This window comes from Dipodomys spectabilis, unplaced genomic scaffold, assembly GCF_019054845.1.
Source record: "Dipodomys spectabilis isolate Male_0828 unplaced genomic scaffold, ASM1905484v1 ptg000098l, whole genome shotgun sequence".
Classification (NCBI taxonomy): Eukaryota; Metazoa; Chordata; class Mammalia; order Rodentia; family Heteromyidae; genus Dipodomys; species Dipodomys spectabilis.
This window is the reverse complement of record NW_024870775.1, coordinates 6,777,062-6,797,061: the sequence shown is the minus strand read 5'-3', so window position 1 is coordinate 6,797,061 and position 20,000 is coordinate 6,777,062. Positions and strand designations below refer to the sequence as shown.

Sequence of the window (20,000 nt, the reverse complement as noted above, 5' to 3'; positions counted from 1 at the left end):
ATGCATACCAGGAAGGTGGCAGCCAATCACCAGGGAGGCGGCAAGGATGCCAGGGTCTTAGTTTTGCCTGGCAACTGGGGGACCCGGATCCAGCCTCAAGGAGAAGACAAGGAAAAAGCACACACCACTGGGCCTTGGTATTCCAGTGATCCCAGGACCATCATCTTCCTCATCCCTTCTAAGACCTGACTCTGGGAGCAGAGCTGAGCAAAGACTCATGCCCACCTTCCTCTCTGAAATAGCCAGCTCTGGCCCTGGACAGTCCCTTTCCCTGGGAAGAGAGACAGGCAAAGATTGGGGGACAAGAGTCAAGGACAGGGCTGGGAAGGTGGCTCAGTGGTGGAGCGCTTGCCTTGCATGCATGAGGCCCTGGGTTCGATTCCTCAGCACTACATAAGCAGAAAAAAAAGCCAGAAGTGGCGCTGTGGCTCAAGTGGTAGAGCGCTAGCCTTGAGCTGAAGAGCTGAGGGACAGCGCCCAGGCCCAGAGTTCAGGCCCACGACCGGACCAACCCCCCTTACAAAAAAGAGTCAAGGACAGAGACACCCAGAGATGGGAGGCAGGGAAATTGGGGGGAAGGGCGGGGAGAAGGATGAGAAGGGGATATGGAGACTGCACAGACCATAGCGAAGGATCAGACAAGGCAGGTGGTCAAGTTGGGACAGGTGAGGCCAAGGGCAAGGTGAATCTCTCAGCACCAAATGGGAGGTGGAGGCTGGAGGACTGCACAAGGGAGGCCCTTCTGCCCTTTAAGAAAAGGAGAAGCCACATGGGGAAGGAAGTTGTGGGCCACAAGGAGGTGGGGATGGGAAAGTGAACATCTTCCCTCAGCCCTGGAAAAAGAAGTTTGACTCAGAATCTCCACGTGACACTCACCCCACTTGTGCAAGTCCCAGGGTTCTGTCAGGGCCTCTTTTCCGGCTGTGGCCCTCAGCAGGCCTCTTCCTCCAGAGGAGACCAGCTATGGGGTGGGTCCTGGTGGCACTGCTGCTACTGCCTGCAGGAGTCCTGACAGCTGGTGAGTGGCCAAAACCATCAAGCCACAGGGAGCCTGGGGGCTGGGCATGTGCAGAGGGCTGTGTGGGAGGAGGTGGCCAGGACCAACCCTTCACCCACTTTCCTCTCCCAACCCTGGAGAGGGTCAGCCCTGCCATCTGTCCCACCAGACCCTGGGGATGCAGGTGCAGGAGCATCTGGGGTTCGTCTCTGCCTCCCCTCTGGCAGGGACTTGCTTCACATTCCTCCCTTTTCCTCCAGACAGAGATTTTGGGATGACGCAGCCGAAACACCTCTCTGCCATTGTGGGAGGCTCCATCGAAATCCCCTTCAGCTTCTTCCACTCCTGGGAGCTGCCCCGGTATCCCAAGGTGAAGGTGTTTTGGAGATGGATGTGGTTCCACGGGGAGTTCATCTACAACATGACCCCACCTTTCATCCATAAGCATTTCAAGGACCGGCTGGTCCTGAACTTCACAAAGGACCGGACCTCAGGCTCCCTGTCCATTTTGAACCTTCGGAAGGAGGACGAGAACATGTACTTCTGCCGCGTCCATCTGAAGACAAAGGAAAAGGGTGAGCAGCAGTTGCAGTCCATCGAAGGGACCAAACTCACCATCACTGAAGGTGAGCCCCCTTCCCCAGCTCCACACCCCCTCAGTCCTCACACTTCAAATCTTCTCACTTTCTTCTTCCTGACCTCAGACCTCTTCTCAGGACCCTGCCATTTTCACTCCTTATTTCTTTTTACCAATTACCATCCCCAAACAGATGTTGCTTCCCCTCCTCTTTGCCTCCCAGTGGCCTCTGAGGTTCCTCCCAATCCCACGCCTGGGCCTCAGCCCTGCCACAACTGTCCAAGTTCTAACTTAACACTAGCACTCCAGGCCTGCCTGTTCCCTAACTTTCTTGTTAAGTTGACTTCCCTACGACCTGTCCTGCCTTCTTTTTGTGTTATCTGCATCCAATCTTGCTCTTCCCACAGCCCTGAGCTCAGCCCAGAATACACAGCAAGTGTCTGATGGATGGTCTCCTTGTTTTCTAGGCCTGCTGCAACCCCACACCATCTCCTGCACCCTTACCTTCAATCTCCCCCCTTCCCTCCCCAAAATACCTCTCTCCCCTTCTCTGTCCAGGGCTTCCTCTCCCTTCCATTCTTCTCTTCTCCCACCCCTCACCAGCCCCATTCTCCCACACAAGCCCACATGCTCTTCTCATCACTGTGTCTCTTAGCGCCCATGCTGCACTTGTTTGTACTGCTGGTGCACTTGCAGGGTGAACCCCACTGGCCTAGCACTGTGCATACATTAATTACCCTCACTCTCTTACACCACCATGCTACAACAACAGTAGGCAGTTCATTCTGTACAGAGAGAAATGTTTTGGTCAGAAGAATCATGTCGTCAAGTAAGCAGTGAAAAACTAAGAGAGTATTGTTCAAGTGATAGACAGCTAGCTTTGAGCAAAAATGCAAGTGAGATTGCAAGGCCACACACATACACACACACACAAAGAGAGAGACTGAGAGAGACAGAGACAGAGAGAGAGACAGAGAGAGCGCAAATATTTAACTAGGCTATTGCCACTGGCTCACATCTTTCAGCCTTCCTACTCAGGAGGCTGAGATCTGAGGGCTGAAGTTCAAAGACAGGCTACGAATTTAAACTATTCTTTAGTCATACTCCAGGATTTTTAATAAATCAGTATTACTCTGGTTTTCTTTTTATTATGTATTATAGTCATTCATTTATTTAAATACAACACTCATATACAGTTATTTTTTTCAATGTTGTGGATCCAACCCAGGGCTTTTTGCATGTCTACCACTGAGCCACATTCCCAACTCTAGGTTTTATTTTCTAAATGGAATGTTATTATATAAATTCTGTATTTAAGTAATTTTAAAATCCTCTAGATCTCCAAATGTATACTCATGGTATTCAAATGTATACTCATGGTATTCAGTAGACACTGTGTGGAAATTGAACTATGCAACTTGTGAGCAGGGCTAGCAGGGGAAACAGGGAATGTGAGGGAAGAGGTGACACTGTCCAAAAGGAACTGTACTCACAGCTGCCTTATGAAATGGTAGCCCCTTAATAACGACACCTTAATAATAACAAGAAAAGCATATTTGCAAAAAATTTCTTAGTTCTCCATTGAGTTATGCCTTTATTAATTCTTTTTTAGCCTTTCATCTTATTTCTAATCAACTGTTATGTATGCATAATTATGGGGCATAGAGTAGTGTTTTGTTACAGGTAATTCATTTATCTATTTCTTTTTCCTTTTTTTGTGCCAGTCCTGTGGCTTGAACTCAGGGCCTGTCCCTTAGCTTGTTCACTCCAGGCTGCTGCTCTACCACTTGAGACACAAACACACTTTCAGCCTTTTCCTGGTTTACTGGTGATAAGAGTCTCACAGACTTTCCTTCCCAGGTTGGCCACAGACTATGATCCTCAAATTTCAGCCTCCTAGATAGCTAGGATTACAGGCATGAGCTACCAGCACTCAGTTTTTGTTTTTTAATAATTAATTTCTAATAAGCATGAACAAAAGGAGTAGTTTAGTGGGTACAGAGAAAATTTCAGAATTGGAGAGTCAGTAATGGCTACACAGCAACATGAATGTACTCAGTGCCACCAAAATTCACTCTTGCAAGACAGTTAAATGATATGTTTTATGTTCCATAGATTTATGTCAAAAAATAATGTTCTATTCCTGTGATTTATTTATCAGTAGTGAAGTGACTTTTTATTCACTATTGAAAAATGATACAGAATCAGGATTTAAACTTATGTTTATTTTGGAGATACTGGGTTGAACTCTAAGCCTGGAACTTGCTTAGGCAGCTGCTCTAACTTTTGTGTCCCTTTACCCCAGCCCTGTTCATCTGGATTCTAAGCTCCCCCCTCTTCCTATCTGAATGGATCTCTGAGAAATGCTCCCATCTCAGTTTTCCTCTGAATAAGATCTGAGCCAGGCACTGGTGGCTCGCGCCTGTAATCCTAGCTACTCAAGAGGCTGAGATCTGAGGATTGGGGTTCAAAGCATACACAAAGTCTGTGAGACTCATCTCCAATTAACCACTGGGAAACTGGAAGTGGTGCTGTGGCTCAAATGGTAGAGCGCTCACCTTGAGCTGAAGAGCTCAGGGACAGTGCCCAGGCCCAAAGTTCAAGCTCCATGACCAACAAAAACAAAAACAAAACAAAGAAACAAGATCTGAACGGTCACTCACATAGTCCCACTCTACATCTGCTGCCTTCTGATTTTTTCCCCAGCCATCAAGACCACCACTGAGAGAAGCACCAGTGTAGCCTCTGAAGTTACCTCAGCTGGCTTCACAGTCTCAGAGTCTCAGCCCCTGAGTCTGGGAGCCTTTGTTGGGGTTGTGATGTTCACTGCTACATTCAAAATTGGAGTGCTGGGACTGATGGCCTTCCTCAGATGGAGAAAGGTAAGTGTCCAGAGCTGGCCTCTCGTCATGCTTCCTTGGGGACACTCTTCCATTGTAAACACTTAAGATGCTTTATAAAAATGCAGATACCTCCAGGTGCTGGCAGCTCACGCCTGTAATCCTCACTACTCAGGAGACTGAGATCTGAGGATCTAGGTTCAAAGCCACCCCGGGCACGAAAGTCAACAAAACTCTTAACTGGCCTTGAGCTGAAGAGCTGAAGGATAGCACCCAGGTCCAGAGTTCAAGCCCCACAACCGATTAAAAAAATGAGATAACTGCAGGGTGACTGTGGCTCACGCCTATCATCCCAGCTACTCAGGAGGCTGAGATCTCAGGATCAAAGTTCCAGCCAGCCCAGGCAGAAAACCCAATGAGACTCTTATCTTCAATAACTACCAAAAAAAGGCGGAAGTGGTGCTGTTTTTCAAGTGGTAGTGCACTAACCTTAAGCAATAAAAACACAGGGACAGCACCTAGGCTCTGAGTTCAAGCCCCACAACTGGCACCACAAAAATAAAAAAAGCAGATACCTCCTGGGCTTTCCTCAAACCATCAGTCTGTGAGGCCTGTGCTTAGGGATACTGCTTTCTGTGATTTTGTTTTGAGACAAGGTCTCACAATATAGGCCAGGCTGGCCTTGAATCCTCAGTGCCAGGATAATATCTGCTGTCCTAACTGGAAATTTATATTTTATGTAAGCCTCCTCAAGTGAGTCTGTGCAAACCAACAATAGCACATGATGTCAGGGTTTACCAGGTCTTCTCTCATGACTTAGTCCTGAGTCATCCATCTTCACCTTTTGATTGCTGGAGAAGAGACAGCCAGCCCTGGGAAAGGTACAACAAATCAGAAGGGACAGGAAGTTGTCTCAATTCAGCAAGGACTGAACCAGTGCACACATTGAAGGGCCTGGCTTGAATTTGGCAAATCAAAACAAGAACAGAGCTTACTTTTCAAGGAATTTTGCACTCAGAAGTGTTGGTGCTCATTGTTTTTTGGGAGAGCTGTAGTAGTGCTAAACAACGTCACTGGATAGAAAAGGAGTCAGAGAGGACTGCTTAGCAGAAGACAAAATCTCTGAAGGATAATAAAAACAACAAGCCAGGAAAGAGCTGGGAGTAAGGAAGAAGATACTCAAAGGGAGGAAAGGGGAGATGAGAGAAGGGGGTCTTGTAAATCAAAGTCAACAACATCAGATCCCAGGGAGCAGTCACAGTGTGCTCCTGCAGGGAGAGCATCTGTGTGTGAGGGCAGCCAGGCTGCAGCAGCGCAAAGGATGGAGGGAAACGGCTAGGACCAGGAAGAGCCCTTATATGGCGTATAAGAAAAAAGTCAAGATTGTCATTTCATCTATAATAGCAACAGCCAATAAAATAAAAACACTTAGGGGAAAAAAAATCTCTAAACTGTCAGGTAACAAAGGAAAGAGTGTAAGTTCCTGTCCAGTTAGAAGGTAGACAGGTATGGACATTACGGGGGCAAGGAACTATTTCTCTTTATCTCCCAGTTTGATTAATTTGAAAGGGCGAGTATAAAGTGACTCCAATTAGAATGTTATTTCCTCTTACTCCTCTCCATGGATTTTCATTGTCAGGACTGATTTCATCCTTGCAGGTGGTGGCGGGGTCCCCTCAGCGTTCATGGCTGGGATAGCTTGTCCCAGTTGGCATTCACAGGCTTTGAACTCAAGGCCTGAGCACTGTCCTTAAGCACTTCTGCTTGAGGCTAACTCTCTACCACTTTGAGTCACAGTGCCATTTCCAGCATCTGGCTGGTTAATTAGAAATGAGTCTCTTGAGCCATGCTTCCTGCCTGCCTTTTTGCTGGTTCACTGGGAGATGGAGTCTCAGAGATTTTTCTACCCGGGCTGGCTTTGAACTGCAATCTTTGCTACAAAAAAACTCTTTATTATTTCCAATTAAAGCAACGAGGAGATCAAATAGAAGTGAGTAGTGCTTACCTGCACCTTTGTTTTCTGGTGACCCTAACGATGCCTAAGTTAACCAAGTTGCAGAAAGAACGTCACACAAGAGTAGTAGTTTTTGCAAATCCAAAGCAGTCTTCCAACAGGAACCAGCTGCATGTGAAGAAGTCAGGCAGCAGTCCAGTCTACTTTTTTATCACATTAGAAGTAGTGAGGATTGGGCTGGGAAGGTGGCTCAGTGGTAGAGCACTTGCCTTGCATGCCTGAGGCCCTGGGTTCGATTCCTCAGCACCACATAAGCAAAAAGAAAAAAGCCAGAAGTGGCGCTATGGCTCAAGTGGCTAGCCTTGAGCTAAAGAGCTGAGGGACAGTGCCCAGGACCAGAGTTCAGACCCCACGACTGGACTACCCCCACCCCCTAAAAAAAGAAGTAGTCAGGATGGTCTAGGTGGGAGTGAGGGAGGCCATCTTCCAGGTTGGAAGAGATGGATTGGATCTGGGGTAGGCTGCATCCCTTGGATGGACTGTCACTCCTGCTGTGTTACCTGCAAATTTCTACAGACTGGTGAATGGGCCTGGGTGCTATCCTTGGCTTTTTCAACTTATATTGAGATCAAATTAAATTATACACACTGAGACCAAATTAAGTTACACTGAGACCAAATTAAGTTACACGAGAAAAAGAAACCTTGAATAGTGGAGAGATTTGAAATTTACAAAAAAACAACGCGTCTTCAAAAAACTTACGTTGCTAAACTAAATAACTTGATTACAATGCCAGATAACAAATTTTCTTAGACAGAGCCATACACACATGTAGGCACATGCCCGCACGTGCGCACATCCACAAACACACACAAACTGTATACATAAGTTTTACAGCATGCAAACATGAGTAACAGCCATAGACTCTTGGAATTCCAGCAGTAAGATGACATTATTTTGCCCAATATTTTAAAACCACATGGTCAGTGCTAGAAGAGGCATTGCCAAACAAAATACAAGGCAAAACTCAACAGCCAAAAATTTTGACAACAGAACAAGTTTAGACATCTTTGCTAATAAAGCACATTAGCTGGTTGGGCCTCAGTTTCCAGGATCTGTGAAAAGAGTCAGCTTTGTTGGCAAGGCACATTATCAGGATGGTATGACTTGGAGTTTTATAAAGTAAGCACAAGCAAGCAGACAGACAGACAATAGAGGGGGAGAGAGAGGAAGAGGAAGAGAGGAAAAGAGAAAGTACTGTATTTAGGTCAGTGATTGCAATTATCCAATTAGTATTAAGGCCAAATTTCTAAGCAGTTACTTTTCTTTTGATGTTAGATATGGTCTCAAACCTACAATGACCAGCCTTAGAGAGAGAATGGAGAAGACTGTCCCTGGGACCCAGCCTGCATTGCACTTTTGCATGCCCAAGCCAAAAGAGGAAAGAAAGAAAGAAAGAAAGAGAGAAAGAGAGAAAGAGAGAGAGAAAGAGAGAAAGAAAGAAAGAGAAAGAGAGAGAGAGAAAGAGAGAAAGAAAGAGAGAAAGAAAGAAAGAGAGAAAGAAAGAAAGAAAGAAAGAGAGAAAGAAAGGAAGAAAGAAAGAAAGAGAAAGAAAGAAAGAAAAAGAAAATTAAGAGGGAAAGAGCAAAGAAGAGCCTGAAAGTAAAAAGATTTCTGACCATTACTGGCAAAAATATTTTGACCAGGCCTCATTGCAATTGCAAGAGGCATTCCAACTCAGTGTCCCGGCTAGGGCATGACTTGCAGCATGCCATTAAAAGCACTGGAGGTAGTCAGTCTGGTGAGTGAAGGAGAGCTTACTGGATGGAAGGAGTATCCTACATCCTACATCCTCTAGCGCCCCCTAGGGAGAAATAGTCAAACCCCCCAAAACCAAGTTTCCTCAGCTCAGGAGGTGACAGGCCTTTCAGCTAAAGGCCCAGGAGATTTCTGGTATGGCGTCACATCTAGTCAAACAGAAAACCAGAGAACTTGTAGAGTAGTTCACTCACCAGAGTAGAGAAATGGTGTAGCGTAGATGTGGAGGCCAGCAATGGTACTGGTGGAAAGCCTAGCATGGCATCTCGCAGCAGTTTAGTTGGAGGGAAAAGGGCTGTCAGAACTGGGGATAGTCCTCAGAGAAAAACTAGAAAAAGAGAGAAACAAAACAAAACAAAACAAACGGAGAGGAATCCTGCCTATCCTGACTTTAAACCCTTCCTGAGTTCAGATGGCACCATTTATGTTAGGTATTTAAATATGTTAGGTTTAATTAGGTAGACAGTAAGGAGAACACCACGAGTTATTCAGGCAGGTAGAGAAGTTTATTTTAATGAGCTGCTTGCCCCCACCATGCCAGATGGAGACCATATGGCCAAAGGGGAAGGCTGAGGTCTGACCTGGGTTTAAGTAGGGAAGGAGAGAGGAGAAGGTGCAGCCAGGTGAGGGAAGGTGTCGCCACACTAGATGCATATGTGGCCTGGATGCCTGGGATCCTCCCTTGGTTCAATGGGAAGCATGACTGGGGTCAGCCAGGAATGTGACCTCCAGGTATGCCAGTTACCTAGGTGATACAGGTACTGGGTAGAGACTTAGCCGAGAGGAGGGGGGAGTCTGCCCACCTTCCAGGAGCAGATCTTACAGAAACAAAGAAAATGAAGGATTTACACACTAATACCAAAACATAAACAATATTGAAAGAAATTAAAGAAGACACAAAGAAATGGAAAGATTTCATATTGTTGACTAGAAGAATAAAACAAGATGTATGCACTATTCAAAGCAATCTACAGATTTTTATTTTTGGTCAGTCATGGGGCCTGAACTCTGGGCCTGGGCGCTGTCCCTCAGCAATTCAGCTCAAGGCTAGCACTCTACCACTTGAGCCACAGCACCACTTCCAGCTTTTCTGCTTATGTGGTGCTAAGAAATTGAACCCAGGGCCTCTTGCAATCAAGGCAAGCGCTCTACCACTGAGCAACCTTCCCAGCCCCCAAGCTACAGATTTAATGCAACTCAGATCAAAGTCTGAAATGAAATCTGATCATGGGGCTTGAACTCAGGGCATGGGCATCATACCTAATCTTTTTTGCACAATGACTCTTTTTTCAAAAATGAATAATTCAAAAAAATAAAAAATGAATAATTCATCTTCTGAAATTCATAGCCAATTATGGAGGACTTGTACTGCTTGAGTTCATAAAAAGTTCTCAAAGCTACACTGAGCAAAACAACACAGTACTCGTACAAAGACAGACAAATGGATGGATGGCTGGAACACAGCACAATCCTGAAGTAAACTGTCAAGTACAGCCAAATAAGTAGTCTTCCAGAAGGGTGCATGCTGGGCATTGTGGCTTACATTTATAATTCTAGCTACTCAGGAGTCTGAGACCTGGTTCAAAGCCAGCTTGGGAAGAAAAGTCCGTGAGACTCTGCTCTCCAGTCACCCATCAGAAAACTGAACTGAGGCTAAAAGTGGTAGCACACTAGGCTTCAGCAAAACAGTTCAGGCAGCGGGGCACCGGTGGCTCTCGTCTGTAATCATAGCTACTCAGGAGGCTGAGATCTGAGGATCATGGTTCAAAGCCAGCCCAAGAAGGAAAGCTATGAGACTCTTACCTCCAATAAACCACCAGAAAACCACAAGTGGCTCTGTGGCTCAAGTAGTAGTGCGATCACCTTGAGCTGAAGAGTTCAGGACAGCACTTGGGCCCAGATTCAAGCCCCATTAATGACAAAAACAAAACAAAATAAAACAGTTTAGGCACGTAGGCACTGAGTTCAAGCCCCAACACTGACAGAAACAAAAAGAAAAAGAATAGAAGGTGCCAAGACCCCTAATAAGGAAAGAAGAACCGCTGAGGGGTGAGGAATGGTCCAGGAAAGCAGCAGAAATCTGAACAGGATTCCAACCATGAATTTAATCTCTGGGACCAGAAATAGCCAATATTCAGAAGGAAAGCCATGTTGGGTGAGGACATGGAAACAGATGGGTGTGAGTGCAGAGAAAGGAAAAGGAGGAAAGTGGAGGGTAAAGGTAAGAAGGGAGGTCAAGTAGGGGAGAAATTAAAAGAGAAAGGGAGAGGGCTGGGCCTGGGGTAGTAGCTCATGACTGTAATTCTAGCTATTCACGAGGCTCAGATCTGAAGTTGAAAGCCAGGCTGGGCAAGAAAGTCTCCAAGACTCTTATCTCCAGTTACCCACCAGAAAACTGGAAGTGGAGCTATGCCTCACAGTGGTAGAGCACTAGCCTTGAGCAACCAGACGGGACAATGTCCAGACCCTGAGTTTAAGCCCTAAGACCAACAAAAAAGAGGGTAGGGAGACAAGGATGAAGAGGTGATGGATGGACCCAGAAGGGCTTGTCTTAGGACTTGCAGTGGAAGACAAGAGAACAAGTATGGCTGGCCTCACTTACTGCCCTGACTGGTTGGGGCAGAGCATCCCCATTCCTCCATTTCCCTCAGGTTGGTCTGAACATAGGACATAATTAAGAAGGTGACAGAGAATCACAAGGAAGTCATACTGACACCATGTTGCTTCTTCTACAGGCCAGACAACTACAATCCCCAGCAGGGTGAGTATTTGTCCTCCCAAGGAGGCAGGGTGAGTGAGACAGAGGTGCTGGTTTGGGAGGTTTCTTTACAAGTTTCCCTATAAGAACAAGTAGGAAAATATCACAGTGAAACCTATTACTTTATACAATTCACATGCACAAATAAATAAGAGAGAGATTTTATCTGAGCACCCATGCCTCACAGCCTGTAATTCTAACTATTCAGAAGGTTGAGATCTGAGGATCATGGTTTGAAGAGAGCCTGGGTTAGAAAAGACCCTGACACACTTTTTGCCAAATAACCACCAAGCTGGGAGTGGAGCTATGGTTCAAGTGGTAGAGAACAAGCCTTAAGCAGAAAAGCTCAGGGACAGGGCTTAGGCCCTGAGTTCAAGCCCAGAGTAGGAAAAAGATATATATATGTATATATATATATATAGAGAGAGAGAGAGACATATTGGTCAAGATTCATTGTGTTCACAAACTGACATGTTGAACTGAAATCCTTTTGTTTGACTAATTAAAGATCATGTAAAAAAGCAAAATAAGGATAGAAAAACAAAAATAGGGGCATATTAGCAACCCACAATGAAGCCTATAAAAATGACCAAAGCATTTTGAAAAAGATTTTTTTCACTGTGCTCTGTTTACAGATATATCTCCTACTCTCTTTTATGGGGAAAATCTTTGCTACCTATTCAATGATGTAATATAAGAACGAAAAATAACATTAGCAGTTGTAGATTACTGAAAAGTATTTTACACTTGCTTTGGACATTTTTATGTAGAATTGTTTCTTGCTGAGGTTTATAGGTCTTTTAAGGAAAATGGATAAGAATCTGTAAATGTATGGCAAATAATAAGTTCATGAAATTGCATTTATTGTTAGCCAATTAGCTAAATTTAAAAAAGAAAAAGAAAAAAGAAACACACAGGGGTCTTTCTCAGAGGCCCATGACTCACCTAGTCTGTGTCCAGCCTTGTACCCTACCGCTCCAGCCTCCTCATCCTGCAGGCCCCCTCCCCCAACAATGAGACCAGCACAGAGTTTCAGTCTCTTCTTTACCAGCAAGTGGCTCTCTTTGGTTCCTCTTTCCTGCTGTCCTCCCTGTCTCTGAGCTTCTGTTTATCTGTTTTCCTCTCAGCCTTAATCATCTTCCTTTGTGTATCTTACTCTCTTGTCTTTTTAGAGACGAGGCTGTACCTGGGGATTAAACTCAGGGAGCTGAGCTTGACAGTCAGATGCTCTAACCCTTCAGCCACATCCCCAGCCCAATCATTCTCTCCTATACTTTGCTTTTTTCTGTCCCATATCCTTTCCCCTGGTGAACATGCCATGGCCCCTAGGCATCTTCTGCTCCAGCTCCTCCATCTCTCTCTTTTTTTCCCTACCCTTTCATCTCTCCTTCCTTTCTTCTTGCCTTTTCTTATTATCTGAATTGAAGAGACTTTTTGGGGGGGTCAGCAGTGGAGCTTGAACTCAGGGCCTAGGCATTGTCGCTATACTCTTTTTTTTTTTTTTGCCAGTCCTGGGGATTGAACTCAAAACCTGGGCACAGTACCTTTTGCTCAAGGTTAACACACTATCATTTGAGCCACAGCACCACTTCTGATTTCTGTTTATGTGGTATTGAGGAATCAAACCCAGGACTTCATGCATGCTGGGCAAGCACTCTACCACTAAACCATACCCAGCCCTGTCCCCAAACTCTTTTGCTGAAGGCTAGTGCTCTACCACTTGAGCCACAGCACCACTTCCAGTTTTCTGGTGATTCATTGGAGATAAGAATCTCACAGACTTTCCTGCCTATGTTAGCTTTGAACTTCGATCCTCATATCTCAGCCTCCTAAACAGCTAGGATTACAGGTGTGAGCCAGCAGCGTCCACATTCAATTAACCATCCAAAAGCCAAAAGCTGCAAGTTCAGGTGTGGCTAACATGGTTTCGTTTCAACTGGAAGAGCAAGTCACATATTTAGTCCCAGCAACTTGGAAATCTGAAAAAGGCAAGCAAGAACACAGGTCCTGAACTTAATCCCCAATACGTGTATACACACACACACACACACACACACACACACACACAAATGTCACACGTTTCTACTCAAAGCCTCCCTCCATCCTTCCTCTCCCTGCCCTGTGCCTTCTTTGGCTAGCAGCCCTTCTTCCAGTCTCCTTCCAGGGACCCAGCCTGCCTACTTGATCAAAGGCCCTAAAACTAAGTAATGTGTGTGTGTGTGTGTGTGTGTATTTTCTCCCACTTTTGGCAGGGCAATGCATTCAGACACAAGCAGGGTTGGCACCTCACATTTCTCCAGTGTCCCCACACACTGCCACAAAGCAGTTTCCAAAAAATGACATACTTTGAATAATGCTGAGGGCCAAGTTCATGGCCATGCTGCCAAGGGCTTCCCCTCATTCACCTTTCAGGCAGCCTCGTTCTGAACACCATTGGGTTCGCAATGAGTGTGTCAGGGCAGACACCCCCTCAAATGGAATCAGCCCCTATCATATGACTAAACCCACTCATGACTAGCCTCTGATATCCTTCCTATCCTCCTGTGCCCCTGCAGGGAAGTCTCCCAAGACACTGAAAAGAAATATGAAAATATTGGCTATAAAAGTAAGTCTTATACCATTCCTTCCCTGTTGGGAGCCGACAGTAAAGCTCTAAGGTCATCTTGACCCCTGTGCCACTTGAAGGCACATACAAGGAGCTGGCTTACTTAAAAAACACCAGGTGCCCGGGATTGCTTTGCTATGTCTGCAGAGTTTGTTTTACTTTCTACCAGTTGACCTTGTCTTGTTTTTACTGCACTCTGTTTTTACTGAAATTTTCCTTGTTTTTCTGGACTATTGTAACCTTATGTTACCTCTTGACTTCTAATAGTATATATTAGGGAAAGTTAATAATAAATGGGGCTGCAGTCTTGAGCTGCAGACCTCCCGATCCCATCCTTTGCCCTATGTCTTTATTTTTCTCGTCCCCGCCCCCTAATTCAGGATTCCCTTTCGTTGCCGGCGCCCGAACAGGGACCTGAAAACCTGGGATCACCGCAGAGGACCCCGCTAAGGTAAGAGGATGCGTCCGGAAAAAGAGAGCGGGAGATAGTATAGTCGGGAGTAAGAAATTATGGGTCAAGGTAAGAGCCGCATGCTATATGTGCAGGCTCTTAAGGGCATGCTTCAAGCTCGAGGAGTGAAAGTTGGACAGAGTCAGTTAGAATGTTTCTTTCGCTTTGTCGAGGAAGTATGCCCCTGGTTCCTGGAGGAAGGAACCATTAGTTTAAAAACTTAGCAACAACAACAACAAAAAAAAAAAATGAAAAAAAGGATTCAGGGACACTATGATGCAAATGGCCGGTAAGTTAAAACATTGCTGCTTTGTGATTGTCTGGTATCTGTGTAGCCTGCAGGTTCTGTATTGGGGTTGGCAAGAGTATTGGCAGATGCGCTATAAGACAGCCATAAGACGCACTATAAGACAGTCCGGTGGGAGACGTCCCCCGGATCCCCATCAGGGTAAACTATCCACTAGTGTGGACATTTGGGCCTGTATGCAGTCCAGCACTTTCTGTCTGACAGTCTACAATGCACATGCTGTAAATGTGCTTTGTCTCAATGTTTGTGTGTATGTATTTTGGAATTCTTGGAATGTTTCTTCTCTCAGATTCATCCTGATGTGAGAGCCTGGAGGAGACTGGCTAACACCCCCTCAATATCTGTTTCTCTCTAGCTCCTTCTGTTTTACTTACACTTTAAACTGACCCCCCTTTCTACCCTTCACTGCCACCTCCTCCACCCTCTCTGGATCCAGAAGTAGGGGAGGTGGGCGGTGAGAAACCTGGAGAATCTAACAATAACTTAAAAGGGCTGGCAGTGAGAATTCGCAGCCGGATGAAACTGCCACTGACCACCTGCAAGTGACACCAGCAAGATCTTAGCCTCGGGCCTCGGCCCAGGGGGTCTGAGTATGGGGGAGAACCTGTCAGTCTGAGGGGACAGCCACTAGGGACTTCTTTCCCTCTCCCCAAGATGACTGGGAATTCTCCTCCACTTTGGAAGACCCCTGGGTCAACGTTTGCAGGAATCTAAAAGAAAAATCCTCCAGAGGTGAGTAGATGGGGTTTGAGTCCCCTGGTAAGTGGATTTGAGTCCCACTTGTGAATGGTGGTGAGATGTTGCCCCATTCACTGAGACCTGATTTTGTCTTTGTGGCCACTTGTCTGTCTTGTTTACTTCTGTGTGTTTTCTGAGGTAGGGATAAACTGGGGGCCCATTAGCCCCAACTCAGCCTTTGGTTGTTGTCTTGTCTAGTTCTGTTTTAGAATTGGTACCAGTTTTAAATGTACGTACAACTGATTTTGATTTTTGCGTGCTTTAAGATCTGTGTGTGTTTTGTATGTGTTTGTGAACATGTTCAAGATAAAAATTATCAGCATGCTGTAACAATTTGGTAAGTTTAAGTTTAAAATTTAAAAGGTTATGAGGTTTGGACATTACGAAAAATTTAAAAATTTTTCACATTGTTTTAAATGACTTTTTGAGGATTCTTTAACTTAGAAAATTTAAAAAATCTGGTATTTTAAAATGCACAAGGCTGATTACACTGTAATCAAGTTATCTGGCTTAACAAAAATGCATTGGCTGTTTGGAATTTAGTTCTCTTGGCTAAAATTTGGGGATAAATATTAAAAGTTTAAATATAAAAGTTTGTTTAACACTGTCAGAGACATTACCTGTTCTGTCTGTCTAAAACTGTGTATTTTCATTCAAAAACCAAGAGATAAGAAAAGGAAAAAACTTAAAAGCCAACAAAAGACCTATCTTTAGGGACAAGGGGTAAACAGGCAAAAGTGCAGTTCAGCTGGTCATACATGGTGGGACGGGCCATGGGAGGAGTCCACGCATGGTGAAAGAGGACAAGCTGGCACAAACGCAGTTCATCTAACCCTAAAGAGTGAGATCAGGTGCGTGCCCATTCCATAGGAGGGGCCAAGTGGCCCAGCTTTGTTCTGTCCTTTTTCTCTACAGATAAATACTAGAAACATGATGGTAAAAATTAGTGATGTGATGATCTGATCAGTATTGCTAAAACTGCCCCTTGGACTTAAAAAGAGGGTTAAAAAATGTATTTGTATAATGTGACTTGCTTTCAATGATGTTCTACATCATTGATGAACATTAGGATATGTTTTTAAAAGTCATAAATGTGTTAAGTTTAACTTCTTGGTACAGTGATGGTGATTGTAATTCTTGCATTAAGGAAAAATTTTCATTTGAGTTTAAAAGTTTTAATGTGTATCTGTTTTAAAACAAGCAGACAAGAGACAATGAGTAACACTTGGCCTCAAGATTTTAAGGGATTTTTTTTAATGTAACTAAAAACTAAAATATAAAATAATAAAAGAGATTAATAGGAGGCTTAAAAAATAGGAATGGATTTTTGGATATAAAGTTTAAAAGTAAAATTACTCTTAACATTTGCCTCAAAGTGAAAAAATTAGGATTACCAAAATAATTGCTTAATTGCTATTCCAGTTTGCTCTTACAGGTTTTTTAAGTTTCCAGCAAGCCAAGAGCAAAGCACAGAGGATTCTTATAAGTTTGTCAGATGTAACTTTGGCTCTTAACAAGTTTTAGGTAAGAGCATGCTTAGAAGCTACTTCTATGTTGACCACCTTGTTGCTTTTAATTGGAGCAAAGTGGCCTTTTATAAGAATCATTGATCTGCAAACTGGTTCAAAGCCAGCCCAGACAGAAAAAGGTCCCTGTGAGACTGTCACCTCTACTCAGCCAGCAGGGTGCTGAAAGAGCAAGCAGAGTTGCTTTGGGATTCATAGTGGCAGAGTGCTAGCCTTGAGCTGGAGAGCTGAGGGACAGTGCTCAGGCCCGAGTTCAAGTCCAGCGACCAGCTAAGGGAAATGCCAATGAGGCATTTATCCCAGTGTAGAGAAGGCATTCCTGGGACAAGAGCAATGGAGGAGCATCCAGAGACAGTAAAGCCACTGCTTGGATGACAGAAATGTCAGATCCTAGAGTCATTTGTGCATGGCCCTTCAAAAATTGGTCAGAGCCAGGAGGTCATGGAAAGATAGTTTGTAAACATGCCTAATATCCATGACTATCTACTTTGTAGAGACAAAAACTTGTTAGTAATCTGTGATAGTACTAAAAAGCTAAAGTTATAAAATGTGGGGGATGGTTTAAATCCCAACCCCTGTATGTGCCAAAAGCCCTAATTGGCAATAACTTTTGAGCTAACACCAGCTACATAAAATTTATCTTCTCAAGAAAAAAGTTTGTAAACCTGAGAGTGTGTTTCCATTAACATCTGTCTAAAGGCCTGCACAGGTGACTTAGGCATTGTTAGGGTCACTAGAGGTCACATTCCTAAAGATGCTTTTACAAACCAAAGTGCTAAACAAGCTACACTGCTGTAGCCAGAAAAAAGTCTGTGCATTTGTCAAAAGTTAAAATATTGCATTTGTCAAAAGTTAAAATATTGTTCTTAATGACATCTAACCCTGGTAACCTCTTTGTAAAACAGACTAAGGTTATAGGTTCCTGGCTAGGTAGGATCAACACCCCTGAGTCAGCTTGAAGAAGTTACAGAAGATGAATCTTCGCCCATCATCCCCTTTTTAGAACAAGGGACCAGAGTCATAAAAAAAAAAGTGACAAAATAGACAAAAAAAAGGCATGGAAAATAGTAGTATAGGCCTGAGCCCTCTATATCTGCCTAAAAAATCAGCCTTATTAAAAAAACTATCTAGTTAAAAAGGTTGTCATTTTGGTAATTTGTCCTGGGCTATTGTCTAAATAGTCTTAAAAACTAGTGGGGCCACAGCCTGCCAAGCCTATGTATTACTTGTATCCTTAACCAGTTTGTGTAGAAATTTACAGCCCAGCAAGAGGTGTGACAGTCCCTTGGAGCCACTGAGAGACCTTGCTGTTGCTGCTGCTGCTACAGCCTGACAGTCACCTGGAGGAAATCTACATCGTTACCCTGACCACCTCCACCGTGGAAAAAGTAGACTAAACTCCTGCCTGATTCCATCTTTTGGATGGCTTCGCTTTGTCCATGTTACCATATACCTACTCTAATTTTATTATGGGTACTCCTCTTGCTGGGGAGACTAGCAAACATTGTATTGCTCATTCCCTACACTGCTTTGCCACTATGGGACTTCCTAAACATAATAAAACTGTAATGGTCCGGGATATGTCGGACAAGCTTTTCAAACTTCTTGTAAATCTTACCAGATTTTTCACTCTACAGGTATTCCCTATATTCCTCAAGGACAAAAAATTGTTAAACAAGCCAATGGGCTGTTAAAACACCAAAATTTTAAATTAAAAGAGGGGAGTTATAGCCCTTCTCTCCTGTTAATATTCTTCTCATGCTTTATTTGTACTAAATTTTTTAAGTTTAGATTATAATGGCCTTTCCACAGCACAGTGGTTTTGGGAAAAAAAAAAAAAGAGAGAGAGAGAGCAAAAAGCTTTTGCCCAAGTTAAGTGGAAGGATCCTTTAACAGGTGCTTGACACAGGCCCGATCCGGTTTTAACATGGGGTCGAGGACATGTTTGTGTTTTTTTTGCAGGAAGAAAATAAATCCCGCTGGTTGCCTGAGCATTACGTTAGGATTGTGGAGGCTCATTCAGTTGACACAAATGCTGACACATTGGGCTTGCATGCCAGATTCCCAACTGTGCACCCTACAACTTGGGAGGGAGTTGAACTACTCATTCATGTCAATAGATCATCATACGGTACAGCTCCCGATCCTTTCATCCAATATACAAAGATGGGAGATTTCTCAGCTTCAGGTATTGGAACTCCTTTATGCTTTACCACCAATTTTAAAAGCTCCACTCCAGGCTGTACTTCTATGTGATCCATGACTCATAAAATTTGGATCCAAGACAAAAATCAAATGTACAATATACAGATGACATCTTTACCAACTGGGCACTTAGTTTATGCAAATTCTACTCCATCCTATAGGATACCCTGTTGCATTAATTCCTCACAAATAGTAGAATCTACAGGAGAGCCTCATCCAATAAGGTACAGGCATGTGCAGCCATTTGTTACCAATATTTCTGGAACTAATTCTCAATTAATGGACTGGTCTGGAGCTAATCTTACTAATAAGTACAATCTTCCCGTAAATATTTCTGAAACTTGGTATAAAGATTCCGGCAGGGCTGGGAAGGTGGCTCAGTGGTAGAGCGCTTGCCTTGCATGCTCAAGGCCCTGGGTTCGATTCCTCAGCACCACATAAACAAAAAGAAAAAAGCCGGAAGTGGCACTGTGGCTCAAGTGGTAGAGCGATAGCCTTGAGCTGAAGAGCTGAGGGACAGCACCCAGGCCCAGAGTTCAGGCCCCATGACCGGACCCAAAAAAAAAAAAAAAAAAAAAGATTCCGGCATTCAGGTGTTAAGACAATTGAAAGAACTAATGCGCCCTGGTCGATTTGTTGGGTTACTTGTAGGTGATGTTTTGGCCTTTATTTCTTTAGCTGCCTCTGCAGCGGCAGCTGCTGTGGCACTAGCACAAAATGTACAAACTGCCCATTATCTTAATCAGCTTGTTCATAATACTACACAAACCCTACCTCTGGACTCTAAAGTGGCAAAAACTGCTAAAAAACTGTTTAAACAATTTCAACGCTATATCCCTTCTCTGACATGTTAAAGGATTGCTAATGTCATTGCTTGGCCAGGGAATGCTTTTGCTGATGGTTTTTCTATGCCTTCCTTGTATTATACGTGCACTGCAAAACTCTCTTATGAGTTTAGCCAGCCAGCTACATAAGATCAAGCTCCATATAAATAAATTCCCCCCGAGAGGTACTGCAGCCAGAGACGGGTAAGAGGCGGTGCCAGTCTGACCAACCTAAGACAGGGCCTTCAGCTGTGCTCTGAAGAAGTTCCCGATGACGGGTAAGGCAGACAAGGTGATCCACCCAACCTAAGACAGGCAGATTCGCTTCTTCAAACAAAGATGGGCGAGATGCTGGGAGCCGACAGTAAAGCTCTAAGGTCATCTTGACCCTGTGCTCGCT

General features: G+C 44.3%; 1 protein-coding gene across 7 annotated transcripts; it reads left to right on the top strand.

The window, feature by feature from the left end:
* Nucleotides 1–882: 882 nt before the first annotated feature.
* On the top strand, nucleotides 883–17,836 carry LOC122113544 (paired immunoglobulin-like type 2 receptor alpha). Of its 7 annotated transcripts, XM_042686561.1 has the most exons (7): nucleotides 883–1,018; nucleotides 1,258–1,623; nucleotides 4,281–4,456; nucleotides 10,922–10,947; nucleotides 13,500–13,549; nucleotides 13,930–14,000; nucleotides 14,962–14,999. In XM_042686561.1, the coding sequence occupies exons 1-6, from the start codon at nucleotides 964–966 to the stop codon at nucleotides 13,965–13,967; spliced, it is 711 nt and encodes a 236-aa protein (XP_042542495.1). In that variant the 5' UTR covers nucleotides 883–963; the 3' UTR covers nucleotides 13,968–14,000; nucleotides 14,962–14,999. The 7 variants fall into 7 exon arrangements, with proteins under 7 accessions (XP_042542495.1, XP_042542489.1, XP_042542494.1 ...); XM_042686555.1 differs by lacking the exon at nucleotides 883–1,018 and having other exon boundaries at nucleotides 1,086–1,623; XM_042686560.1 differs by lacking the exons at nucleotides 883–1,018; nucleotides 13,500–13,549; nucleotides 14,962–14,999 and adding an exon at nucleotides 17,814–17,836 and having other exon boundaries at nucleotides 1,086–1,623.
* Nucleotides 17,837–20,000: the final 2,164 nt, after the last annotated feature.

Excerpts from the sequence above, each read along its gene's own strand:
- LOC122113544 (XM_042686555.1), top strand. The coding sequence starts at position 1,176 with ATGCAGGTGCAGGAGCATCTGGGGTTCGTCTCTGCCTCCCCTCTGGCA. Across the intron at positions 10,948-13,499 it reads CAACTACAATCCCCAGCAGG|GGAAGTCTCCCAAGACACTG; the intron begins GTGAGTATTTGT and ends GTGCCCCTGCAG. Across the intron at positions 13,550-13,929 it reads TGAAAATATTGGCTATAAAA|GATTCCCTTTCGTTGCCGGC; the intron begins GTAAGTCTTATA and ends CCCCTAATTCAG.